This window comes from Fukomys damarensis, unplaced genomic scaffold (assembly GCF_012274545.1).
Source record: "Fukomys damarensis isolate Sample0158 unplaced genomic scaffold, DMR_v1.0_HiC HiC_scaffold_23, whole genome shotgun sequence".
NCBI lineage: Eukaryota > Metazoa > Chordata > Mammalia > Rodentia > Bathyergidae > Fukomys > Fukomys damarensis.
In genome coordinates, this window is record NW_022900935.1 from 18,438,100 (window position 1) to 18,460,591 (window position 22,492).

General features: G+C 45.8%; 1 protein-coding gene across 1 annotated transcript in view; it reads right to left on the reverse strand.

Moving 5' to 3' along the window:
• Positions 1-301: 301 nt before the first annotated feature.
• Sesn2 (sestrin 2) overlaps positions 302-22,492 on the reverse strand; it is a 23,365-nt gene continuing 1,174 nt past the window's right edge. Inside the window, exons 2-10 of the mRNA XM_010632454.3 lie at positions 12,170-12,235; positions 9,820-10,017; positions 9,095-9,277; positions 8,773-8,985; positions 7,689-7,839; positions 7,082-7,200; positions 6,399-6,589; positions 2,817-2,961; positions 302-2,214 (exon numbers count right to left, since the gene is read on the reverse strand). Of these exons, the coding sequence (XP_010630756.1) occupies positions 2,128-2,214; positions 2,817-2,961; positions 6,399-6,589; positions 7,082-7,200; positions 7,689-7,839; positions 8,773-8,985; positions 9,095-9,277; positions 9,820-10,017; positions 12,170-12,235 (1,353 nt within the window). The 3' untranslated portion in view covers positions 302-2,127. The remainder of the gene's footprint in view (positions 2,215-2,816; positions 2,962-6,398; positions 6,590-7,081; positions 7,201-7,688; positions 7,840-8,772; positions 8,986-9,094; positions 9,278-9,819; positions 10,018-12,169; positions 12,236-22,492) is intronic.

The following is a 22,492-nucleotide window of genomic DNA, read 5'->3' on the forward strand; positions in this document are numbered from 1 at the left end:
AGTAGTAGGAAAAAAGGCCAGGTGTGATGCCAAATCCTCAACAGACCTCAGCTGGAATCCTGGCTCCACCAATGAGCTGCAATGTCATTTCACCTGTCTTAACTCTCTTGCAGAATTACTGCGGATTGCAGGTACCCAGCCGAGAGCCAGGCTTTGTCAGAAGATTAACATGGTCCTTATTCCTCCATAATGCCAGACCAGCCATGGATGGGTGGCAGCCCTGGACCCCCAAGGGACAAAAGCAAATTTCCCATGCCAATGATTCCAACCCTGCTATCACTAGGCACAAGCACCTGGTAGGGCAGTGGCTGTCAGGTTCAGTACATGATGCAATCACAGCTTCCTGCTTGTGCTATGAGGCGAACCCTGACCTTCAGGAAATTAGAAAAACAGCCCATTAACAAGGAATACGAAACAAAACCTCGGTGAACTTTTATTTCTCATCATACACAACAGGTAGCAAGGTCAAAGGTTTCAGCACTTGAACACCGGATACCCCTTCCCACCCACCCAGCGGACACATACACAGACATTATGTCCCCTCTAGAACTCAAACTTCCATGCTAGAACCCCCTCCCCTCCTGCCCATCTGCTTTGCAGGGAGGGCTTTTAGGCCTGGGGTGTTGCCAGTTGCTTCCCCATGCCCGCATGGGTATGAAATGTGGCACAGTGGCCGGGTTTCTTTCCTACTCCTCAAGGGGAGGAAGGTCAGAAGCAGCAGCATCGTGCTCTTGCCTTTCCCAGGCACCTCCAAACTGGCCTGGGAGGACGCACCTGCTGCTGGAAGGGCAAGAGAAGTCTCGATTCACAGTTGTTTGCTACAGAAAGTACTTGGGATCGGTCCTCAGCCGCTTCTGTCTCCAAGCAATCCACCTAAATTCCAGGAGAGGGAAAAGATACTAGGATAGGGGTGAAGTACTTGGAGGCAGCCAGGAGTTGACTGCAGGATGGTGGTGGGGTGTCGGGTCCTGAAAGGCCTTCAGGATCTTGCAAGAAAATCAGTTTGCTGTTGACCTGAGATCCCAGAGGGGAGCATCAGACGCTGGGAAACTCAAGCCCACTCTCCAGTCTGCAATTGTGGTGATCAAGGAGGTCCGGCAATGTGGTCACAGCCACTCACTCAGTGGCTGGTATCAGCTCCCCTTACTGGTCCCTGGTGCCATGTCAGCTACCTAGAAAGGCCCAACTTTTTGGCAAAAGTCCTTGGCAGAGCCCCTGGGGACAGGCGGGCAAGCACTGACCTCTGCAGCCTGGGGAGAACAGAACCTCCCTCTGTTCCTCACGGGCACTGTGTTCCAAAGGTGAGGCCTTGAGGAGGTCTGATCTCATCCACAAAGGACCCAAGTACAATTTATCTTCAAATACTCCCTCCTCCTCAGAAGGCAAAGTGGCCAACAGAAGCGTCTCCTCTCTAGAGACAGTCTGCTCTTTGGATGTGTTTGGCCCCTCTCCTGGGGTCTCATATCACGGGGTGTGGGAGAAAGGGTTATGGGGCAAAGAGGTAAAAGAACTGAAGTAGAATTTGGGCAACCAGGGAACAGGGGGCCTTCAGGCTGCCCAACAGAAAAGGCTTTTGATTAACTGGCTCACAGACCGGCTATGACCCTGACTTTCACATTGATGGGTGAACGGGGAGGTAATGAAACATGAGAATGAGGTGGGGAGGAAAGGCAAAGCAGCCTGGAGTGTTAGACCCTGGAGATCTTTGCCCCTCTCCTACGGAGGCCAGCCAGGGACTTTCCGGTCCAGGAAGGTCATGGCACTCCAGGTGCCTGGGGCCCAGCCTGCTGGCCTGTCCGTCCAAGTGTGGGCCATTTCCCTTCCTGTGCCCTCTGCTCTGGGGGCAGGGGAATGAGAAAGGGCATGGCCCTTGGATCTCCTAGTCCTCTCCCAGGTCCCACGGTGAGAGCAGAGATCCCAGAGTCAGTGCAATGATTCTGTCCGTTCCAACAAGAATAGGAGGGTGTGGCTTGGAGCTGCACATCACACAAGCCCGCCTCCACAATGGGGTGCATGGGCGTGGGGCAGAAAGGGTCCTGGGTCCGTCTTCGGACGGAGAAGTCCTTGCAGGGAGGAGGGTCCGTCCAGGGACCGCTGCTCCAGGTGCGGGTCCTGTGAGGGAGGCAGTCAGGTCATGTAGCGGGTGATGGCACGGAGGGCATAGAGCAAGGCGGCTTGCATGCGGGCCTCCAGGAGCAGCAAATTCACGTGGACCTGGGACATAGACGGGGCTGGTTGACAAAGGATCTGCAGCCCTCCCAGACTGCCACTACCTCTAACCCCTCAGCTCTCCCTTCCTGTTCCCTCAGAGACGCCCTGACCTTTGCCGAGCAGTTTGGCACAGTGAGTGCTGAAGAATTTTCCAGCACATTCTTCCCCAGCATGCCTCATCTTTACATCCCACAGAGATAAAGCAACAGTGAGCACTTCCCGGCACCTACACAGGGCCAGGGGTTTACATGTATTTTCTAATTTCATCCTTCCAACAACCTTGAAATACAGGCAATGTTTAGTCTCACTAGAAAGTGGAAAAGCTCAGAGAAGCAAAGTAACCTTCCCAAACACAGTGCTGCCACAGGGTGGTGTTACGATCTGAACCTCGATCCGCTGAAGACACTGTGAGAAGCAAGGATGCACATTCCCACTTCCCAGGTGAGTAAATGGATTTTGAAATCACACAACAGAACACAACTTGGACTCAGGACAACAGGCCCAGGTGTCCTCCCCTCTGGCAAGGGTCTCGGGTCTTGGTCCCTTCTCTCTCTACTAGCTGAGCCTCTCTACTTCCATCCTGCTCCTCCCTCTGAGGGTGCTACCTTCTCTGAGTGGCGGAAGTGCCTCCAGAAGAGGTTGTACATTCTCCAGGTGGTCTTCTCCGGATAGCAGGCCACGGTCTTGATGTAGACCTTGAGGTTCCGCTCCAGGAGCTGGTTCACCTCCCCGTAATCATAGTCATCATATCTGGATGAAAAGACCCCAATGGCATTACTTGCCCTCTGCTCCCAGAAGTAGCTCCCCTCTCCTCCCCTCCCCTTACCCCACTGAAGAAGGAACAGAGAGTGGCGCGAAAAGCCAGAGGGTAGGAAGCAATAAGAAGCCTGGTTCCTCTTAGAAAAACAGCTGGGATCCTATATCCCAGGTCAGCAGCCTTGCAAGAGACCACTCCAAGGATGCCCAGGGAATGAGCCTGCTGTCTGTCCCACTGCCAGTTATGTGTCACGCAGATGTGTCCTTGTGGAAACCTCAAACCCCTCTATACCCTGGGATGTAGCTCTACACCCCATCTGCCGTACTCATCAACCCACTTTACAGATGAGGGAACTGAAATTCAGAAAGTGGAGTCACTTGCTCTAGGACAGACAGCAAGGAATGGGTTTCAAACCCAAGTCTGCCTGGCTCCAGTGTGTTGGCTACTTTACACTAATGGAGGTCACAGGGTTTGTTCGCCTTGGGGGAGCCAGTTAAAGGGAGAAAGGAGCTAGTATTGTAGTCAGTTTATGGATGGGCAAACAAAGGCCTGCAGAAGACAATTAACTTGCTTAAGGTCATAAAGCCAATTGGCGACCAGTCTAGAAGCTTCTTTGTTGCTCTGTGGTCTGGTGAGCTTCGATCAGGGGAATGAGAAAGCCTGGGGCAGAAAGTGCAGGACACATCAACATGGCACATACTTGGTAGTGGGACAGCAGGGGAAGGCGGAAGGGCATGGAAAGAAGGACCAGGTAGAGGAGTGAAGAAACCTACAACCAGGAACTAGCCTAGAACGCACTCTCAGATGCCGCTTGGCTACCCTGAGTTGGAAGCCTATAATTAACACTAGTACTTGGTATAAACTGTTAGATTAAACAAAACAAAACAACAACAACAACAACAACAACAAAAAACGAGGGCCTGGGACTTAGCTCAGTGGTGCCGCCACCTGCCTTGCAAGCAGAAGGTCCTGAATTTGATTTCCGGTACAAAAAAAAAAATCATGTTCATTAACCCCACTTACGTTTTTAGTAAAATAAGTGACATGAGCAGGAAAGAAAATGGCAATAGATCTTTTCTGTAAAATTAGGTATGCCTTGGCTATTTGCATATAGCAAAAGACAGGAAGCAAATACCTGACAATAATGAGTGTAGGTGGTGTCATGGATGATTTCTTTCTTTCTTTTTTTTGGTTTTTACACTAGGCAAGTGCTCTACCACTGAACTATATATGCCCCAGCCTCACGGGTAGCTTTTCCTTTCTTTCTTCTGCTATCTATGTTCTCTCTCTCCCTTCTCCCTCTCCCTGTATTGCTGGAAGCTGGAGGTTGAATGCAGGTCCTCCTGCACGCTAAGTGAGCACCCTACCACTGAGCTACAACCCCAACTGCGTGTTTGTTATATTTCCTAAAAAAATCAAGCTATTTGCTTCTCTTCACAAACATCCAACATATTTTAAAAATTAAGTAATTATTAGAATCTCAACTCTAAAAAATGAGTACATAAGAAAAAAGTAATGGAGAAAAGCATCTCACGCTATGAATGTTGTTGTAGGGTAGCAGAATTTTGGGCAGTTACTTTTTGCCTTAATTATTTGCAATGACAATGTTATCAAAGTGCGATTTTTAAAAATTAAACTAAGGGCCAGTGATTTAGCTCAGTGGTTCCACTACCTGCCTTGCAAACCCAAGGTCCCAAATTTGATCCCTGGTACCAAATAAATAAATAAATAAATAAATAAATAAATAAATATCCTTGACAAGTAATTTCATATCTAGGATTATCTGCAAGACCTTATATATAAGACTGGTCAATGTATATAGTGTTTGTAAGAGTGAAAAACTGAAAACAACCTAAATATTCAACAGTAGGGACATGATTAAATACTTATAATACATTTATAACAAATGGTTAAAAAGCATTAAAAGTGCTATTCATACTGATAAGAAATATAGTTACATTACTGGATAAAAAAAATTAAGTTACAGAATATATAAAATATGATCTTATCAATTAAAAAAGAAACCTACCGGGCTGGGGATTTAGCTCAGTGGTTCGGTGGCCTGCCTTGCAAGCGCAAGGACCCGAGTTCAATCCCCAGTACCAAAAAACAAACAAACAAACAAAAAAGAAACCTACCCCCCAAACAGAAAAGTTTCTAGGTTGGGGCTGGGGATGTAGCTCAGCAGTGTAGTGACTGCCTGGTAAGCTCAAGGCCCTGAGCTTGATTCCTGGTACAAAAAAAAAAGAAAAGCAAACAGAAAAGATACTAGGTCTGATGGCATATATGCCTGTAATCTCAGCATTTAGGGGAGCTGAAGCAGGAAGATAGCAAGTTTGAGCCCAACCTGGGTAACTTAGTGGGATCCAATCTCAAAATAAAAAATAAAAAGAGTTGGGGATGTAGTTCAGTGTGAAAGCCCCGGGTTCAATCCCCAGTTCCATGCCAATAAATAAATAAATAAATCAGAAAAGAAGGCTTGCAGTATAGCTCCATGGTAAGCACAAGGCCCTGGATTTGACCCTTAGCACTATGAAAATGTCAAGTGTCATATTATAGTATAGAGACAACTTTTATTAAACATTTTAGCTTGCTTTTAGCTTTTCCATGCACATGCATTTAGAAAAATGGAACAGAAGGCTGGACATGGTTGTGTACATCTATAATCCCAGCACTCAGGAGGCTGAGTCAGGAGGGTTGTCATAAGTTTGAGGCCAGCCTGGACAACCAAACCAAACCAAACCAAACAAAAAAACAAACCAGAAAAAGGAAAAAATAAAAGAAAGAAAAAGAAGATTCTGGTTGGTAACTTTCTTTTCTTGCACTACATTTTGAACACTTTCTCATAGCAACATAAATAGACCCCTCTCTCTGTCTTTATTTGTCTCTCTGTAGTGCTGGTGATCATACTCAGGGCCTTGCACACACTAGGCAAGCACTCCACCACTGAGCTACATTATTTCACTGAATGGCTTTGTTGTTTAAAGTTCCCCACTCGGAAGGCCGGGGATTTAGCTCAGTGGCACCACACCTGCCTGGCAAGCACAAGGAAGGAAGGAAGGCAGGCATGAAGGCAGGCAGGCAAGCTCCTTACTGATGGGTACTTATGTTGTCCTATGCACTATGAGAGAAAATCCATTTGAAATGAAAATATAAACACTATACACTGCCATGTATATCATGTATGTACATAATCATGTATAGATATATCTCTGTATATGTATGTTTACACACATACACACAGAATCATACACATAGAATTATTTCAGGGTAGGATTAAAGAATTTCATTTACAAGGTTCAAACAACCAAGACTCTAGTTTTTAAAATCAGCAAAGAAGTTGCTTTGAAAAATAGTATGGGCAAGAAGAGAAAGAAGTAACAACAATAAAATAAACTAATAGTGAGCTGAGGGTAAGAAGAGTGCTCACCTGATGCCAAAGACACAGTGGATATAGTTCCAGATGGCCCTGCGGAGCACTGAGGTATCCACTCCGCTGTGCATGGCGATGGTGTTGTAGGTGAGGCTATAGGCCGCCTGGAACTTCTCATCCAGCAGCTGCCCGCCCTCAGGGTAGAGCCGCTGGATCAGTGAGTAGCCATGGTCTTCCCAAGTATAATCCTGAAGAACATGGGGAAGAGGCCAGTGAGACCCTAGAGCCTGAGGCTGACCAGAGAGAGACTCCATCCTCTTTCTAGACTCTCAAGCATGCCCTGGCTTTCCTTTTCCTGGCTCCCTCCCTATACCATGATTTTGTTTGATGGTTTGTTTGGCTTGTTTTTTTGAGATAGGGTCTTGTTAAATTGCCAAGGTTGGACTTGAAACTCACTATCTTCCTGCCTCAGGATTACAGGCACGTGCCACGACACCTGACTCTACACAACAAATGTAATACACTGAGCTTGAGAAACCCACAAGTATGTACTTCAGTGATGACTTCTCCCTATGATCAGGACCACAAACTTAGGGCATAGATGGGTCCCTTCCAGATCCATGGGGTCCCCACTGCCTTCACGCAGTCTTGAGAGAAGGTACTCTAATCACTTGAACCATCTGTCCTCTGCTTCTCTGTAACTCCAGAGCAATGGCCAAGACCAATGGGGAGAGCTCTACCTGGGCACGGAATGTGGGGGGTGCCTGAGCCCCTCGCCGAGTGAAGTCCTCATATCCGAATGTAGGGTCTTCTACAAAGCACAGCATGTCTGGGTGTGGAGAGGGCTCCAGAATATCAGCTGTAGACCATGTCAGAAAGAGAGCACAGTGAGGGCGAGGCATGGACACACAGGGCTCTTCTGATTAATTGTCAAATGGGGGAGGAGGGCAGGAGAGGGCAGAGAGGCCAGAGAAAGTCCCTTGCTACAGTGGGCAGGAGGAGCAGGACTTTGGCTAGAGTCAAGGCTGGGGAGGAGGTGGATCTGGCCATGGGCCTAGGAGGCAAGGCCCCAGAGCAGTAATAGGGACAGTCCTATGGAGCTGTCACTCTGGGCCAGGGTCTGCGCTAAACATTTTGCTCATTTACCCTTCATGCCAATCCTGAGGCCCCGAGGCAGGAAGTAACTACCATTGGTCCCAAAGCCTCAGGACCTCTGAGAAGGGCTAACAGGCCTTGGAAACTCTGAGAAGGAAAGCTGAGAGGTGGCTGCTTCTGAAGGCCTGACACGTGGGGGTTTCTACGCCACACAGAAACAGCTAAGAAGGGGACAGTCTCAGGAGTCTATACCTGAGGGGGTCACTAGCAGGCTCTCTGACTTCTCCAGCTCAAAGCGGTTCTCCATCTCCTCCTGTGAGGCTCCCTCATCCCGCAGCAAGCTGTCCTGCAGCTGTCTCATTCGTTCCATCAGAGCTTCCACATCGCGGGCGGCCTCGAAGCCCTGGAGGAGGGACCCAGTGCTCACCGTGCATGCACCCTCCTTTCCCCACAGGAAACTCTACCTCAGCCTTCCCACACACCAGGCCTTCCTGAATGATCACGTAGGACTTGGGCAGCCTGGGAAGCAACCACTACGCTGCACTGTTCACACGGTCTGTGAGCTACAGAAGAGACACGTCTTCTCTTAGATGGACTTTGCTAATAGGTAATTTTAAAATTACTTGTATTTTTAATTTTTCCTATGGTACTAGGGCTCAAACTCAGGACCTTATTCACTCTACCACTGAGCTCTATCCCCAGCCTTAAAATATCTGATATTTTTATATTTAAAAAATAAGGTCCTGGGCCAGGGATTTAGCTCAGTGGTGCCGCCGCCTGCCTCACATGCAAGGTCCGGAATTCAACCCCCAGAACCCCCCAAAAAAAGTCCTGTTTAGAAGTCTTAAGTATGGGCTGGGGATTTAGCTCAGTGGTTCTGCTGCCTGCCTCACAAACACAAGGACCAGAGTTGGATCCCTGGTACCAAACAAACAGTCTTAAGTAAACTTTCTTTTGTTTGTTTGTTTGTTTTGAGAAGAGGTCTCTATGTAGTTTAGGCTGGCCTCAAACTCATGACCAACCGATGCCCCCCCATCCTCATCTGGGAACACACATATGCCATCATGCCTGGCTTCAAACTTTGTCTTTTTAAAGTGCTAAAAAGCCAGGGCTGCACATTGAAAGGCCAGTCACACGGTACTTCACTTAATCCTCACAACCCTTAGTGAGTAGGGTCTTTATCCCCACTCAACAGACAAGGAATCTGAGCTTTGAAGTCAAATAACATTTCTGTGGCCTCTCAAGCCTGAGGAGATTTGGAAATAGTAGCTTCAACCCAAGCATCAGAATCTATACCAGCTTCCTTCCTCCAAGACCCTGGGCCACAGTGACTTACCCCAGAGTTGTTCAGTGGGTCCCCGCTGGGGGGGCTGCTCTGCTCATTGGGGGGTGATGGTGCCTGGGGAGCAGGGCTGCCCTCTGGGTCCCCCTCTGGAAGGATGCCACAGCCAAACACGAAGGAGGCCAGTGAGTGGCAGTGGGTGAGCAGGACCAGGGCTTGGATGAGTTCAGCCAGGGACCAGCTGTGCTCACCCGTTTTCAGCAAGGCCTGGAGAGGAAGAAGGTCAGGCCTGCTCAGTGTCTGCCCATGGGCTGCCAGCCCCATCCCAGCCCAGCTGCAGGGCTCCCTTGGGGACCCTCTTCTCTGTCCACTGCACCTGGATGTGTTCCTTGGTGATGAGCCACGGCCGATGTGCCAGCAACTTGTTGATCTCGCTGAGTTTCCTCAGCTTCTCAGGGGCCCGATGGAGGCCCAGCAGCCACTCAGGGTCACCACCAGTCTGCAGAAACTCAGCCATGTGGGAACCCACCAGGTAAGAACACTGGTGTCGGGCAGCAGCCTGTGGAGGGAGTTGCCAGAGCCTAAGCCACTCTCCTCCTTCTGTGCCCCACTCAGGATGGGCCCCCCTCTTGGAGGGAGGTGTATCACAGGGCTTAAAGTTGCTAAGAAGCAGAAAAACTAGGTTTTAACTAAAGCTCCGCCACCAGTTTTGCAGGTCACCTGACTCCTTTCCCCTCAATTTCCTAATCTGTAAAGTAGGCTCTAAAGGATGCCTTTCTTCAAAACTAAAATTCTATAGACAGTCAGATAAAGCTAGGCCTTTCTTTCTTCTGTTTTGGAGGCAGGGCCTCCCTATGCAGTCCAGGCTGGCCTTGAACTTGCTGCGTACCCCCAGCTGGCCTCAAACTCATGGTGATCCTTCTGCCTCGCCCTCCTAAGTACTGGGTGGGTTACAGGCATGGACCACCCCATACCTGCCTTCAAGGTAGGCCTTTCTGTTTCATCTATGAAATCAATTCAGGAAGCCTCCAGCAAAGAGATCCAATTCAAAACCCTCACATTGTGGCCACCCCTACAAGGGTCAGGTGCAGCCAGACTCACCATGATGGCGATATAATGGCGCCACGAGCTGGCCAGGGGCCCATCCGTGTGCAGCAGCAGGTAGTGCAGGCGCCAAAAGCTGCTAAGGTAATCAGGGTGCAGGCCCATCACTACCGCCAGGTTGTCTACCCGCCCTGAGGACATCAGCGCTTCCAGCCCCAGGTGCTGGTCCAGGCTCTCAGCCCCCTCCCGAAGGACCTGCCAAGCAAAAAGGAAAGTATGGGTTCCTTCCTGTCTGACCAACATTCTTTGTGGTGGGTATAAGAGCAGAAGGCTGAGAACTGCCACCATGTCCAAAAAAGGGAGCAAAAGATACTCCATGAAGTGATTAGATAAAATCTTATTAGGTACCACATGTAATAATAGTCAATATTTATTTAATACTGTGCCAAGCATTGTTGTAACTTATATGTACAACTCATTTAATCCTTACCCAACTGGGTCAGTGGTCCAGCTGTTCCCTAGTATGCACGAGGCCCCAGGTTCAATCCCCAACACCACAAAACGAAAATAAAACAATCCCCACAACAACTATGAAACTAGAATTCTATTTTCTCCTTTCTTATTTATGTTTTTTTTGGCAGCGATGGAACTCAGGGCTTCACACATATTAGGCAAGCACTCGACCACTGAGTCACATCCCCAGCTCCTTTTCCATTTTTAAACGTGAAAACTCAGACACAGCAATTGAAAGTAGTTTCTGGCAGCTGGGGTTGTAGCTCAGTGGTAGAGTGTGTGGTTAGCATGCACAAGGTCCTGAGTTCAATCCCTTCCACTGGGGAGGAAAAAAAAAATACACTTTCTTTCTTTTTGTACCAGGAATTGAACTCAGGACCTTGCACTTACAAGGCAGGCAGGGGAACCCCTGAGCTAAATCCCCAGAAAGAATACACTTTCTTGGCCCTTCATGAAGCTTCTATTCCATCATAGTAAATGCACACAACAACGAAGGCCAGGTGCGAAAAATGGTTCACATTTCCTGAGTGCTTTCTCCATGCCATGTCTGAGATGGGGTTTTCTCCGCATTATTAAATCTTTCAAATAGTTCTGTGAGGTTACTATTGTCTTCCCCACCGACAGATGAGGACACCAGATAGCTGTTGCTCCTTGTTAAGGACACAGATATGGTAAATGACAGAACCAGGATTCAAATTCAAAGCAGATGAACTCCAAAGCCTGTTTCTTTCCTTTATTATAAAACAGCAGCTATTTAAAATTGAAAAAATACTATAAGGGCAATATGTGAGCTTAATATTCTGGACTACATATATAAGTAATCTGTGGGTGGTTATTTACCTTGCATTTACAAAGAACTGTGGGAATCAGGGAACCTAGGTGTTTGTTAACAGATCATTAACCATTTTGGTCTACATATTTACAGGAAGAAGGGATAAGAAACAAAACATTTATCCTTATTCAAAGGCCAAAGAAAATGAACAATTTATAAATTTTCTGTATATGCGTTTTTTTTTTTTGGTACCGGGGATTGAACTTGGGTCCTTGTGCTTGCGAGGCAGGCAGTGGAACCACTGAGCTAGCTGTATATGTGTTTTGAAAGTACCCTCACCACCCATGTACACTAGAATGTAAGTTCCATGATGGCAAAGATTTTCAAACCTGTCTTGTTCTATGTCCCTACTTCCTAGAACAATGCCTTACAGATTTCATAATTCAACAGTTATTTATTAGACGAATGAATGGGGGCTAGAGTGTGGCTCAGTGGAAGAGTGCTTGCCCCGCATGCTTGAGGCCCTGGGTTCAATTCCCAGCGCTGCAAACAAACAAACAAATGAAATGACTCTGTAAATGAAAGGTGTCTCTATTGTATCAAGTGAAAAGACAAAACACAGGCTATAAATGATGACTTTGTTTCTATACTAAAAACAAATACCCAGATGAAAAAAAAAGGCCAGAAAACCATGGCAAATGGTTAACAGTAATGATCCCCGTAGGTGGTAGAATAACAAGAGAGCAAAGCTTTCTGAAACACTACAAATTTAAAAATTATGAACCTATATTACTTTTAAAGCAGAAAACTTTTCCGCAGTATATGCATAGTCAAGGGTGAGAAGATACACAGAGATAGTTCTGTCTTATTAAGGAGAAACAGGCAATGGATTGGAAATCAAAAGTTTGGCTGTCATCACTTTAACTCTCCAAGCCTGTTCTTTCTCAGGGAGATGGGGATGAAAGCACCCATTTCATAAAGCTGTTCTGTGAGCTAAATGAATCAGGAATGGGAAGGGAGTAGTTACAAAGCTACCATGTAGATAGTAGGCCCTACTCCCATCAATATCCCCTGTCCTTTTTTTCCAGGAACCAAAGATTTCTTAACTCCTTCTAGACTTACCTCTTCCACGGGGATAAAGGCACTGGGCCCTCGAGGGCCTCGACGAGCCCGGCTCTCTCTCTGCTCCTAGAACGAAACATGCTTGTTAGTTGACATAAGGGAGGATAAAGCGGGTTGATAACTCTCCAGCCTCCTCCTCCAGCCCTTAGGGATCTGATGAGCTGATGAACTTATATCTTTTAACATCTCTGGCCATCAAAGAAATGCAAATTAAAACAACAAGATTTCATCTTACTCCAGAAAGAATGGCTATCATTAAAAAAATTAATAATCAATAATAATAAATGCTGCTAGTGGGTGGTGGGTGTTGCACGCTGGTATGACTACTATAGAAATTAGTACGGAGGCTTCTCAAAAAACTAAAACTAGAACTTCCCCTCAGTCTAGCTGTTCCCCTTGTAGATATCTTCCTGAAAGAGTTAAAGGCATTATTCCAGTGACACATGTACGCCTATGTTCACAGCAGGACAGCTCGTAATAGCTAAATGTTGGAAGCACCAGATAAATGCAATATTTACACATAATGGAGTACCACTCGGCCATAAAGAATAAATCTGAGTCACCTGTAGGAAAATAGATGCACCTTGAGGCCATGATGTTGAGTGAAATAAATCACACAACCTTAAATATCACATGGTTTCTCTTAAATCCAAAGTCCAAATAATTAAAAATAATAAAAGATAAATAAGAAACAGGGAGATGGATTGTTTGCAAATGAGAAGGGGATCTAGAGGAGAAATAAAAAAGAATCAAGATATCTAAGTGCATATATTCACTCCCTGGGCCAGGTATTTGGCTCAGTGGTGCTGCCATTTGCCTCGCAAGCACAAGGGTCCGAGTTCCATCCCTGGTACCAAAAAATAAATAAATAAACATAGCATATATCTACTCACTAAGATGAATGTAAATATGTACTGCAAACATGTCCTAATTTTTAAAAAGTTTAAATGTTAAAGAATGTAAAATGGTGAAAGAAACATTGGAGGATTTTTGGCAATTTAAAAAATAAATGTAAACCAAGTATAGTGGCACATGCCTATAATCCCAGTATTCTGGAGGCCGAGGCAGGAGGGTCACTGTGAGTTTAAAAGTAGACTGGGGTATGTAGAGAGTTCAAGGCCAGTGTGACCTGTATAATGAGATCCTGTCTCAACCCCCACCCAAAAATAAATCAAATAAATTTAACATGTATTTACCATAAAAAAAATCTTCTGCTGAATGTGGTAGTGCACACCTGTAATTCCAGCACTCTGGGGGACTGAGGCAGAAGGATTACACGGGACTTAGTAAAACATAGTTTTAAAAAAACGGGTCAGAAATGTAGTTCAGTGCCAGTGTGCTGGGTTCGATCCCCCGTAACAACATATAAATAGAGAGTGAGCCATTGGTGCAACCTGCATAGAGGAGCCGGGTGGGAGATTTCTCCCCCTTTGGTGGATGGTGATCAGGTAAGGGCGAATATCAGGCTGAGTTGTTCAGGAACTGGGCAGGGACCCACGAGTCCCAGCATTTCTGGATGGGAAAGACCCAGAGAAAGAAAATATACAGCTATTATGTTGCACATCTCCAAAGGCCACTGTCTCAGCAGGCCCACAGAACTGATACAGAACCCCTTGCCGCCTACTTCCCAAAGCCAGTAACCAAGTACACCAGATGCCCATGAAGGAGCCTCATTTCCCCTCCAATTATAGTTTCTTTGACTCTCACTGTCTACAACCTCCCAGTTGTTTCCCTGCCTCCCTGTTTCTGTCTTCTCTCCTTCATCCTCTTCTCAGTAGCCAGGCTGGCATTTTGATATGTAAATCTAATCAACTGGATTGAACACAGCCCCCCATGACCCAGGGCCTTCCAAGTAAGTGTGTGGCCCAGGCCCGCTCCCACCCACTGGTCATTCCTTTTGCAGAGCTAATTCTAACAGTTCTAGGAACATTTTCCTGACGCTCATCGGTGACCCCACAGTTCCCAGCTGTTATGGATTGTATCCAGATGTTCCCCTCAAAGCTTCATGTGGTCATAGGTGGCTGGATTACAGTGTGTGATGATGGGATTAAGGGTGCTCCACCCTGGGGACGGGTGGCACCACCCAAAAGGCGGGTAGCCTAGATGGAATATAAAGGGACAGAAAAGCTGGTTGGCTACTTCACTGCTTTGCTGCTTTCTGCTTACTGCTTCACTGTCTCCTGCCTGCTTACCATGGATTGTTTCTCCTCTACAAGACCCTCTGCTATGTCATCCTGCCTTGGAGCCAGCTGACTATGGACTGAAACCTCTACAAACTATGAGCTGAAATAAACCTTTCCACCTTTAGCTTGTGGGTGTTGGGTATTTGTCTCAGCAACAAGAAAAGTAACTTTGCTTCTGAAAATACTGTCCTCTAATTCTGTTTTAAATTGTTCTATTCCCAGATCACATTTTATGGGGAGAACAGCCAGGTCATTCACTATGCTCTGTGAATGAAAACAGAAGGCAGGGAGGCACGGAAGGGATCAGAGAAAGGTGTCCACAGCTGATGAGAGCATCTGTTCCAACACAAATATATTTGCATTTCTTTAGAAACTACCAAGTCATTGTCTTAGTTATTTTTCTTAAATCAAATAAGCACTAATGCAATTGTAATGGTGGACCTCAGTGCCCCAATGTCACAAATAGATCAATTAGACAAAAAAAAAAAAAAAAAAAAAAAAAAAAAGTCAAGAAAGAAATACAAGAGAACCAACTGTTTGAACAAATGGGCTTGGTAGATGACTGAGCTGCACACGGACATTCTCCCAAATAAACCAAACACTAGCTCAAAGACGATGCTTAAGTAAATGCAAAGGAATTGAAATTATCCCATGCATAGTATCAGACCATAGTGCTATAAAATTGGAAGTTAATGGCAAAAGAAATCACAAAAACTTTATAAACGTATGGAAATCAAATAATACCTTCCCAAACAACCAATGTGTCACAGATGAAATTAAAGAAGAAGTTAGACAGTTTCTACAGTTAAATGATAATGCCAATACAACATACCAGGACTTATGAAACAAAATGAAAGCGGTCCTATGAGGGAAATTTATAACATTGAATTCCCTTATCAGAGAAGCAGAGTGAGGTGCACGCCTGTAATCTCCCAGCATTTAGGAGGTTGAGGCAGGAGGATCATCATGAATTCAAGGACAGCCTGAACTAATAGTGAGACCCTGTCTCAAAAACCAAAAAAAACAGCCAGGGATTTAGCTCAGTGGTTCCGCTGCCTGCCTCGCAAGCACAAGGTCCCGAGTTTGATCCCTGGTACCAAAAATAACCCCAAAAAACAGTGAGCTCAAATAAACAGCCTAATGTTGAACCTCAAGCTTCTAGAAAAAGAGTAAGTCAAGCTCAAAGCTTGTACAAAGGAGGAAATTATAAAGATCAGAGCAGAAATTAATGCAATGGAGACTAAGAAAACAATACCCCCCAAAAAATCAGTGAATTGAAGAGTTGGTTCTTTGAGCGGGTAAATAAATTGACAAACTCTTAGCCAACTTTATCAAGAAAAGGAAAGAAAAAACTCAGATCCATGCAAGTAGGAAAGAAAAGGCTGAAATCACAACAGATCCTGCAGAAATCCAGATCACCATTACATATTTTGAGAAACTGTATTCTAATAAGATGACAAACACAAGAAATAGACATATTCCTAGATACATATGAACTAGCAAAACTGAATCAATAATAATATATAAAATTTAAATAAATCAATATCAGTCAATGAAAGTGAAGATGTAATTAAAAACCTACCAACAAAGAAAAGTCCAGGCCCTGATGGATTCACTGCTGAATTCTACAATAAATGTAGAGAACACCTAATGCTGTTAGTTCTCAAACTCTTTCTTTAATGAAATTGAAAGGGAAGCAACACTCCCAAATGCATTCCTGGAAGCAAGCATTACTCTGATACCAAAACCAGAAAAGGATCTAACCAAAAAAGAGAACTGCAGGGTAGTTTCTCTAACGAACATAGATGCAAAAATCCTCAATAAAATACTGGCAAACAGAATATAGCAGCAAATCATCAAGAAGGTTATATACCATGATCAAGTAGGATTCATTCCAGGGATGCAGGAATGGTTCAACATATGCAAATCAATAAATGTAATACACTATATTAACAGAGCCAAGGACAAAAACCATATGATCATCTTAATACATACAGAAAAAGTGTTTGACAAAGTCCAACTCCCATTCATGATAAAAATCTTATAGAAAATCGGAATAGATAGTCTTTATCTCAATCTGATAAAATCCATCTATGACAAACCAATAACTAACATCATACTAAATGGACAAAACCTGAAAGTTTTCACTCTAAAATCAGGAACAAGACACTCCACTCTTATTCACTATAGTCCTGAAACATCGAGAGCAACTGGACAAGAGAAAGATAAAAGCAATAAGGACAAGAAAGGAAGAAGTTAAACTGTCATTATTTGCAGATGACATGATACTCTACACAGAAGACCCCAAAAACTCTACCAAAAGACTTCTCGGTTTAATAACCAAATTCAGTAGTGTAGCTGGATACAAATTCAACACTCAAAAATCTGCAGCATTCCTGTATACAAATAAACTTATAGAGAGAGAAGTTAGGGAAACAATACCTTTCAAATTAGCATAAAAAAAGAAAGAAAGAAATACATAGGAATAAATCTAACAAAGAAAGTAAAAGACCTTCACGTGGAAAACTACAGTACCCTGAAAAAGGCTATCAAAGAGGATATCAGAAAATAGATATCCCTTGTTCTTAGGTAGGAAGAACCAATATGGTGAAAATGGCCCTACTTCCAAAATTGTTATATAGATTTAATACAATCCCAGTCAAAATTCCAATAGCTCACAAAATTAGAGAAATTAGGGAATTAGGGACAAAATTAGAAAATTAGGGACTAAAAACTGTAACTGGACATTCTTTTTCAGGTGGCCAAAAGCCTTCAGAGAGAGGCAGATCTGTGGTGTGGGTGTACCAATTCTGCCACTTACCTGCTGTGTGGCTCTGGGAAAGTAATCTAGACTCTCTAGGCCTTAATCCTGAACAAAGTGGGTTGAGCTGACTGTTTAGGTCCATTTCAGCCCACACTGGGAGCTCTCAGGTTGGGCTGGTCCAAGCAAGGCCAGCATAGTAACCACAATTATAGAAACACTCCCTTCACAGCTGCCATCCTCCTTCGCCCAGGAGAAAAGCCCTATAGCCCAGTCTGGGAGATAAGAACTGCCGATTCCACAAACTGCCTCCTCTCTGGGGATCTGAGGGCAGAGAGAACCACAGCAAGGCAGTCAGATGACAAGGTCCTGAGTTCACCAGAGATGCCATGCAGGGATAGGAACAGCCTGGGGAACCACCTCACTTCAATTCTGACCTAGGAGCTGTCAAAAGTAGAACCTGATCAGCCCCAGGCTTATGTGTTTGGACTTAGATCCATCAACATTCTCCAACAGCAGCAAGACCAATAACGTATACACTGTTTTTTTTTTTTTTTAAATAGAGTTTTGCTTTGTTGTAGTTCAGGCTGGTTTCCAACTCACTATGTAGATCAAGTTGGCCTTGAACTTGAGGCCATCTTTCTGCCTCAGCCTACTTCCTGCCTCAGCACAGGTGTGTCACCACCATGCCCAGCAGGAGAGGGGCTTTTGACACAAACTGCTGGGGCTCAAGTGACAGCTCCACTCCTGCTATCTGTTAGCAATACCAGTCCCAATTTTCTCACCAAATAATAGGAGTAGTAGCTAATTTCACTGGGTTTTCCTGAGGATTTAATGAGATAATGCTACAAGGCTAACTTCTGCACTTCCATCACCCAAAGCTCTTAATAAAAGTCACCTGCCATTAATCTCATTGTTATTTCCAACAAGAGCTTCTCATCCCAAGCAGTACATTAGAATCCCTTTCAGAGAAGTTTTAAAAATACCAATACCATGGGCTGGGGATTTATTTCAGTAGTGTCGCCACCTCCCCTTGCAAGCGCAAGGTCCCCAGTTCGATCCCCAGTACCAAAAACAAAGCAAAACAAAACAAAAACAGCAACAAAAAAACCCCACAAAAACAAAAAACTAATTCCAAGGTGTGACCTCCAACTATTCTAACTGAGTTGGTCTGGGGCAGAACCCCAGTAAAATGTAGCAGCTAGGATGAGGACTGCTATTTGCACTATTTATTGATCATTTTCTCAAGTATAAGGCACCATGCTAAGTGCTTTCCAGGTGGAATCAGAATTTGTTCATTTGGTGAATAGTTTGATGATTATATTGTAGGCAGCAAGAATACAACAGTGAAAAGACAAAAGATGAATAGGATTTCAATTCATAGAAAAAGTGAATGAAATAGAGCAATAAATATAATGACAGTAGGGTGGGAGAGTGTATTTCAGTGTAAGCAGACAGGAAAAGCCACTGGGGAGGTGGCCTTTGGGTGCACATCTATCTGATGGGAGGGCAGCAGGGCTTGTGAAGACAGGGAGACCAGCACTCCAGCCACAGGAAACAGATTGCAAAGCCCTGAAAGCAAGACAAGATAAGAATCGATGGCTCCAATACCCTGGATGGTTCCCTGATGGGGGTGGGGGCGGGGCGGTGTCCAGAGAAAGCAGGTGGTGTGGGGTCTCATTGCCCAGCCCTCCCCTCATTCCCAGGAGTTGGGGGTCCGTAAGAATAATGGCGGGGTGACCCGGACAGGGATACCACTGGCCAAGCAGTGACTTCACAGGGACCTCCTAGACTTTTAAGGTAGAGATTACTACAATCCCATTTTACAGACAAGGAATAAAGTTCAGCGCAGTTAAGTTACTTCTGGTCACTCAGCCAGAAAGGAGGTAGTGGGAGAAGAGTTGGACCAGATTCCTCCACATTCAGGAACTATTTCTTTGTTCTATAAACTTCTCAGGGTCTCAAGAGTTGCAGGGCTTTTGCACCTTGGGGTTCACCAAGAGGGAGCTGCTTCTCATCTGTACCCATAGGCCCAGGGTTCACTGGGGTACCCTAATCACAGCATTTATCACCGTTTCTCACCTCAAGGACAGACCTGGTCTCTAGTTCTCCACTGTTACTCCAGTGTCCAGCACAGCCAAATCCAACAGAACTTTCTGTGATGATGGGATGTTTTACATCCACCTTGTCAACACATAAGGTGACCGAACATTTGAGATGTGACTAGTACAATAGAAAAAAAAAAACCTGAAACTTTCATGTTATTGGAATTAATTTTTTTGGAGATGGAGTCTCAGACTCTTCCTATGTTGCCCAGGCTGGCCTTGAATTCATTTTCCACCTGCCTCAGCCTCTGCTTCCAGCTGGGAGTAGCTGTGTTACAGCCCCCTCCAGGTCATGATATCTAAATTGCCAGTGAGCTAAGGTGCAGCTCATCTGATAAAGGTGTGATTTGTGATTCTACCTGGCTTTTACACATGAAAAAAGGGAAAACCAGAAGGGTGAGTTCACTTGCCCAAGGATCACAGTTAATTGCTACAGCAGGAACAATGAAGTCAGACCCTCTAGGAGATCACTCAACAGGAGGTCTTTAGACCACTGGTACAAAGAGGATTACTGCCTCAGAGCTCAGGGTCAGGCTTCCATTTCAAGTGCCCTAGGAGATGTTAACTTTTGTATCAGTTCAGGTACTTGCAGGAAGGTTCCATATAATCTTCATCAGTTTTGGCATAAAAGGGACACTAATTTGCACACAGGGAAAGATTAAGGGTCTAAAAGTGAAGTTCCAGCTGACAAGTGGCCAATCTGCAGTTGAAACCCAGGAATGCCTGATCCCCTGAGGGCCTTTACACTGCATCCCAACAGCTTCTGCAAGTGGATGCCGGCCTAGATATTTGAATCCAGCTTCGTTTGGCTTCCCATAGTTCTGTCCACCATCTGGTTGGCCTCTTGGAGTAACTCCACCTTTGTTCTTAATGTTTGGGCCTGCAAACCCTGGGTCTCAGCTCTTAACAAGAGACTAAGTCACTATGCCAGCCAGGAAGGCGCACATACTTCCACCCTACTCCTAGCAGCTGAACTCAGGTATTTGGATTTGCACCTGACAGAAGGATAGCACAAGCATTCCCTGATATCCACCCAGCTTTGGATGTTATCTCCCTGATCCTCACAGCCTCCTCAAGGGAAACAGACATTGTTTATCCCTTCTTTAGAGACAGGTTCTGGTAAGCTCAGAAAAATTGTCTCCTAGCCAGGCACAACTCAGATCTGACCTCAAAGCCAGAACAGTTTACAAGGAGCAGCTAAGCCAGCCAGGGAGAGAACACTGTGAGCAATTATGAGGGACAGAAGGCAGTATTGGGGACGAGACCTGCAGGGTGTGTCTACTGTGGCGAAGGGAGCCTGAAGCGCAGCACCTAATTTATGTGAACCAAGTAACTGTTTCACGCAGTTGGGGCCAAAACTCCCGTCATGGAGAAGGGGACTGGAAGAGTGTGCGCAAAGAAATTTATCTTGTGCTCGGGGAGCTTCTAGAGCCCTCACAGCCTTGAAAACATTTTAATAGTACTAGATAGTGGACAGCTCTGGGGACTGTCAGGAGAGAGTGATGAAAGAATGGGGAGCTGAGGAGACGGCACATCTCGTCTTCCCTTGGACCTTGCGCACCAGCTCTGTAAGATTGGCACCCCACTATCTTCTAAGATTCCACTGTCCAGGGTCTTCTTTTCTTGAGAAAAATACACAGAAATACCTCAGACAGCATTCCACTGAAAAATGACTTCCTGGAAATTCCTTGCAGCCTGCCCACAATATCTGTGGCAATTTTCTCCTTATACTACTTTCCAGGTCCTGTCCCAAGGGTATCAGACAGACCCGCTGAGTGCAGGCAGGAGGGAACAGATCAGAAAGGACAAATCCTAGAAAGGGCAATGACCACGCCCTGACAGTAGCTAAGATTTTGGTTGCAGTTACTGGGTTGCATGTACTAGGTGCCAGGCACTGTACTTCAGCCTTTGCTGGTTTTCTGAGTTCATTCTGCCAACAGTCCCTCAAAGATACCCTCGAATCCCCATGGGAAGAAACTGCAATCAGAGAAGCCATTGCCTGGCTGAGGTAACACAGTAAATGGAGGGTTGGGATACCAACCCAACACATGCTCACTCTAGTGAGACCAAGTATCTCAATAATAATGTGATTTCCATTTTCACACACACACACACACACACACACACACACACACAGTGACTAAGTGACTCAGCTGAGAAGAGGGAGGAATGAGGATTCCTCCATTTGGGGCTCCTATGTGGAGGTGGGAAATAGTAAAGAAACTAACGGAAGGGCTGAGGATGTGGCTCACTGGTGGAGCACTTGCCTGTCATGCAAGAGGCCCTGGATTCAATTCCCGATACTGTAAAAACAAAAGCACCTAACAGAACACCCCAGAAACCTTGCTGCTCAGAGAAGAGCAGATTTACCCTGGGTCACAACTATCCAGCACCTAGCATTCCAGACTCAGCCTCGGAACACACCCACCTCCACAACACTCCAGGCTAGGAAACTGAAGAAACAAGCCAAATTCCCTCTGGTGTCAATCACTTTCCAAAATCCAAGAGATGCAGGCTAAAGAATGAGGTATGGGGTTAATGAGCCCCTTCCAAGCCTCAATTCAGCCCCCCAAGACTCAATTTTCTCATTCTATAAAATGGGGCTATAGTATACGCTTGTATGGTTGGTTTAGCCCAGAGGACTCAGAGACCTGATAAACCCCAGAGCCTGGCGTCTAGTAGATGCTCAGTAAATAAGATGCCACTTCTGTTATGGAGGTGGCGGGAGAGTTGTTGAATTAGGTCCATCCTTATTCCTTGCTTCCTGGCAAAACCCTTTCAAGGCTCTGTGGGAGGCCGGGAGGGGAAAGTCCCTGCATAAAAAACTTTGAAGACCCTAGACCACTTAATAAGCGGCAGCCTAGGCAGCAAAAGTCCTCAGAGCCACTGCCAGAGTTGTCTCCTTTCCCCCCAGCTTTGGCTGCTGCTGCCACGTACCGGGCGGCCAGCCAAACCCCAAGAGCACCCGTGCCCCCTTCCAAATCGCGGGTGCAGGTGTGGACCGGTCAGGGGTTGATCTTCGCTGGCTAGTCCCAGGTGCCGCATTCCTCACGCTGAGGGACCGGAGCAGGGACCGATCCTTAGAAAGAGTCCTGGGCCCGCCGGCCTTGGTCTAGAGGAAGGGAAACTGCGCGGGGGGCGGGGAGGAGGAGTGGTCGGGCCGCTCCGGCTGGGATTTGCCTGGACTTGAAGACACTCTCTCCACTAGAGCCCAAACCCTGGAGAGCCCCGAAAAGGCTTCCTACTCTTTCGACCGGAGTCCAGGAGAGCCAGG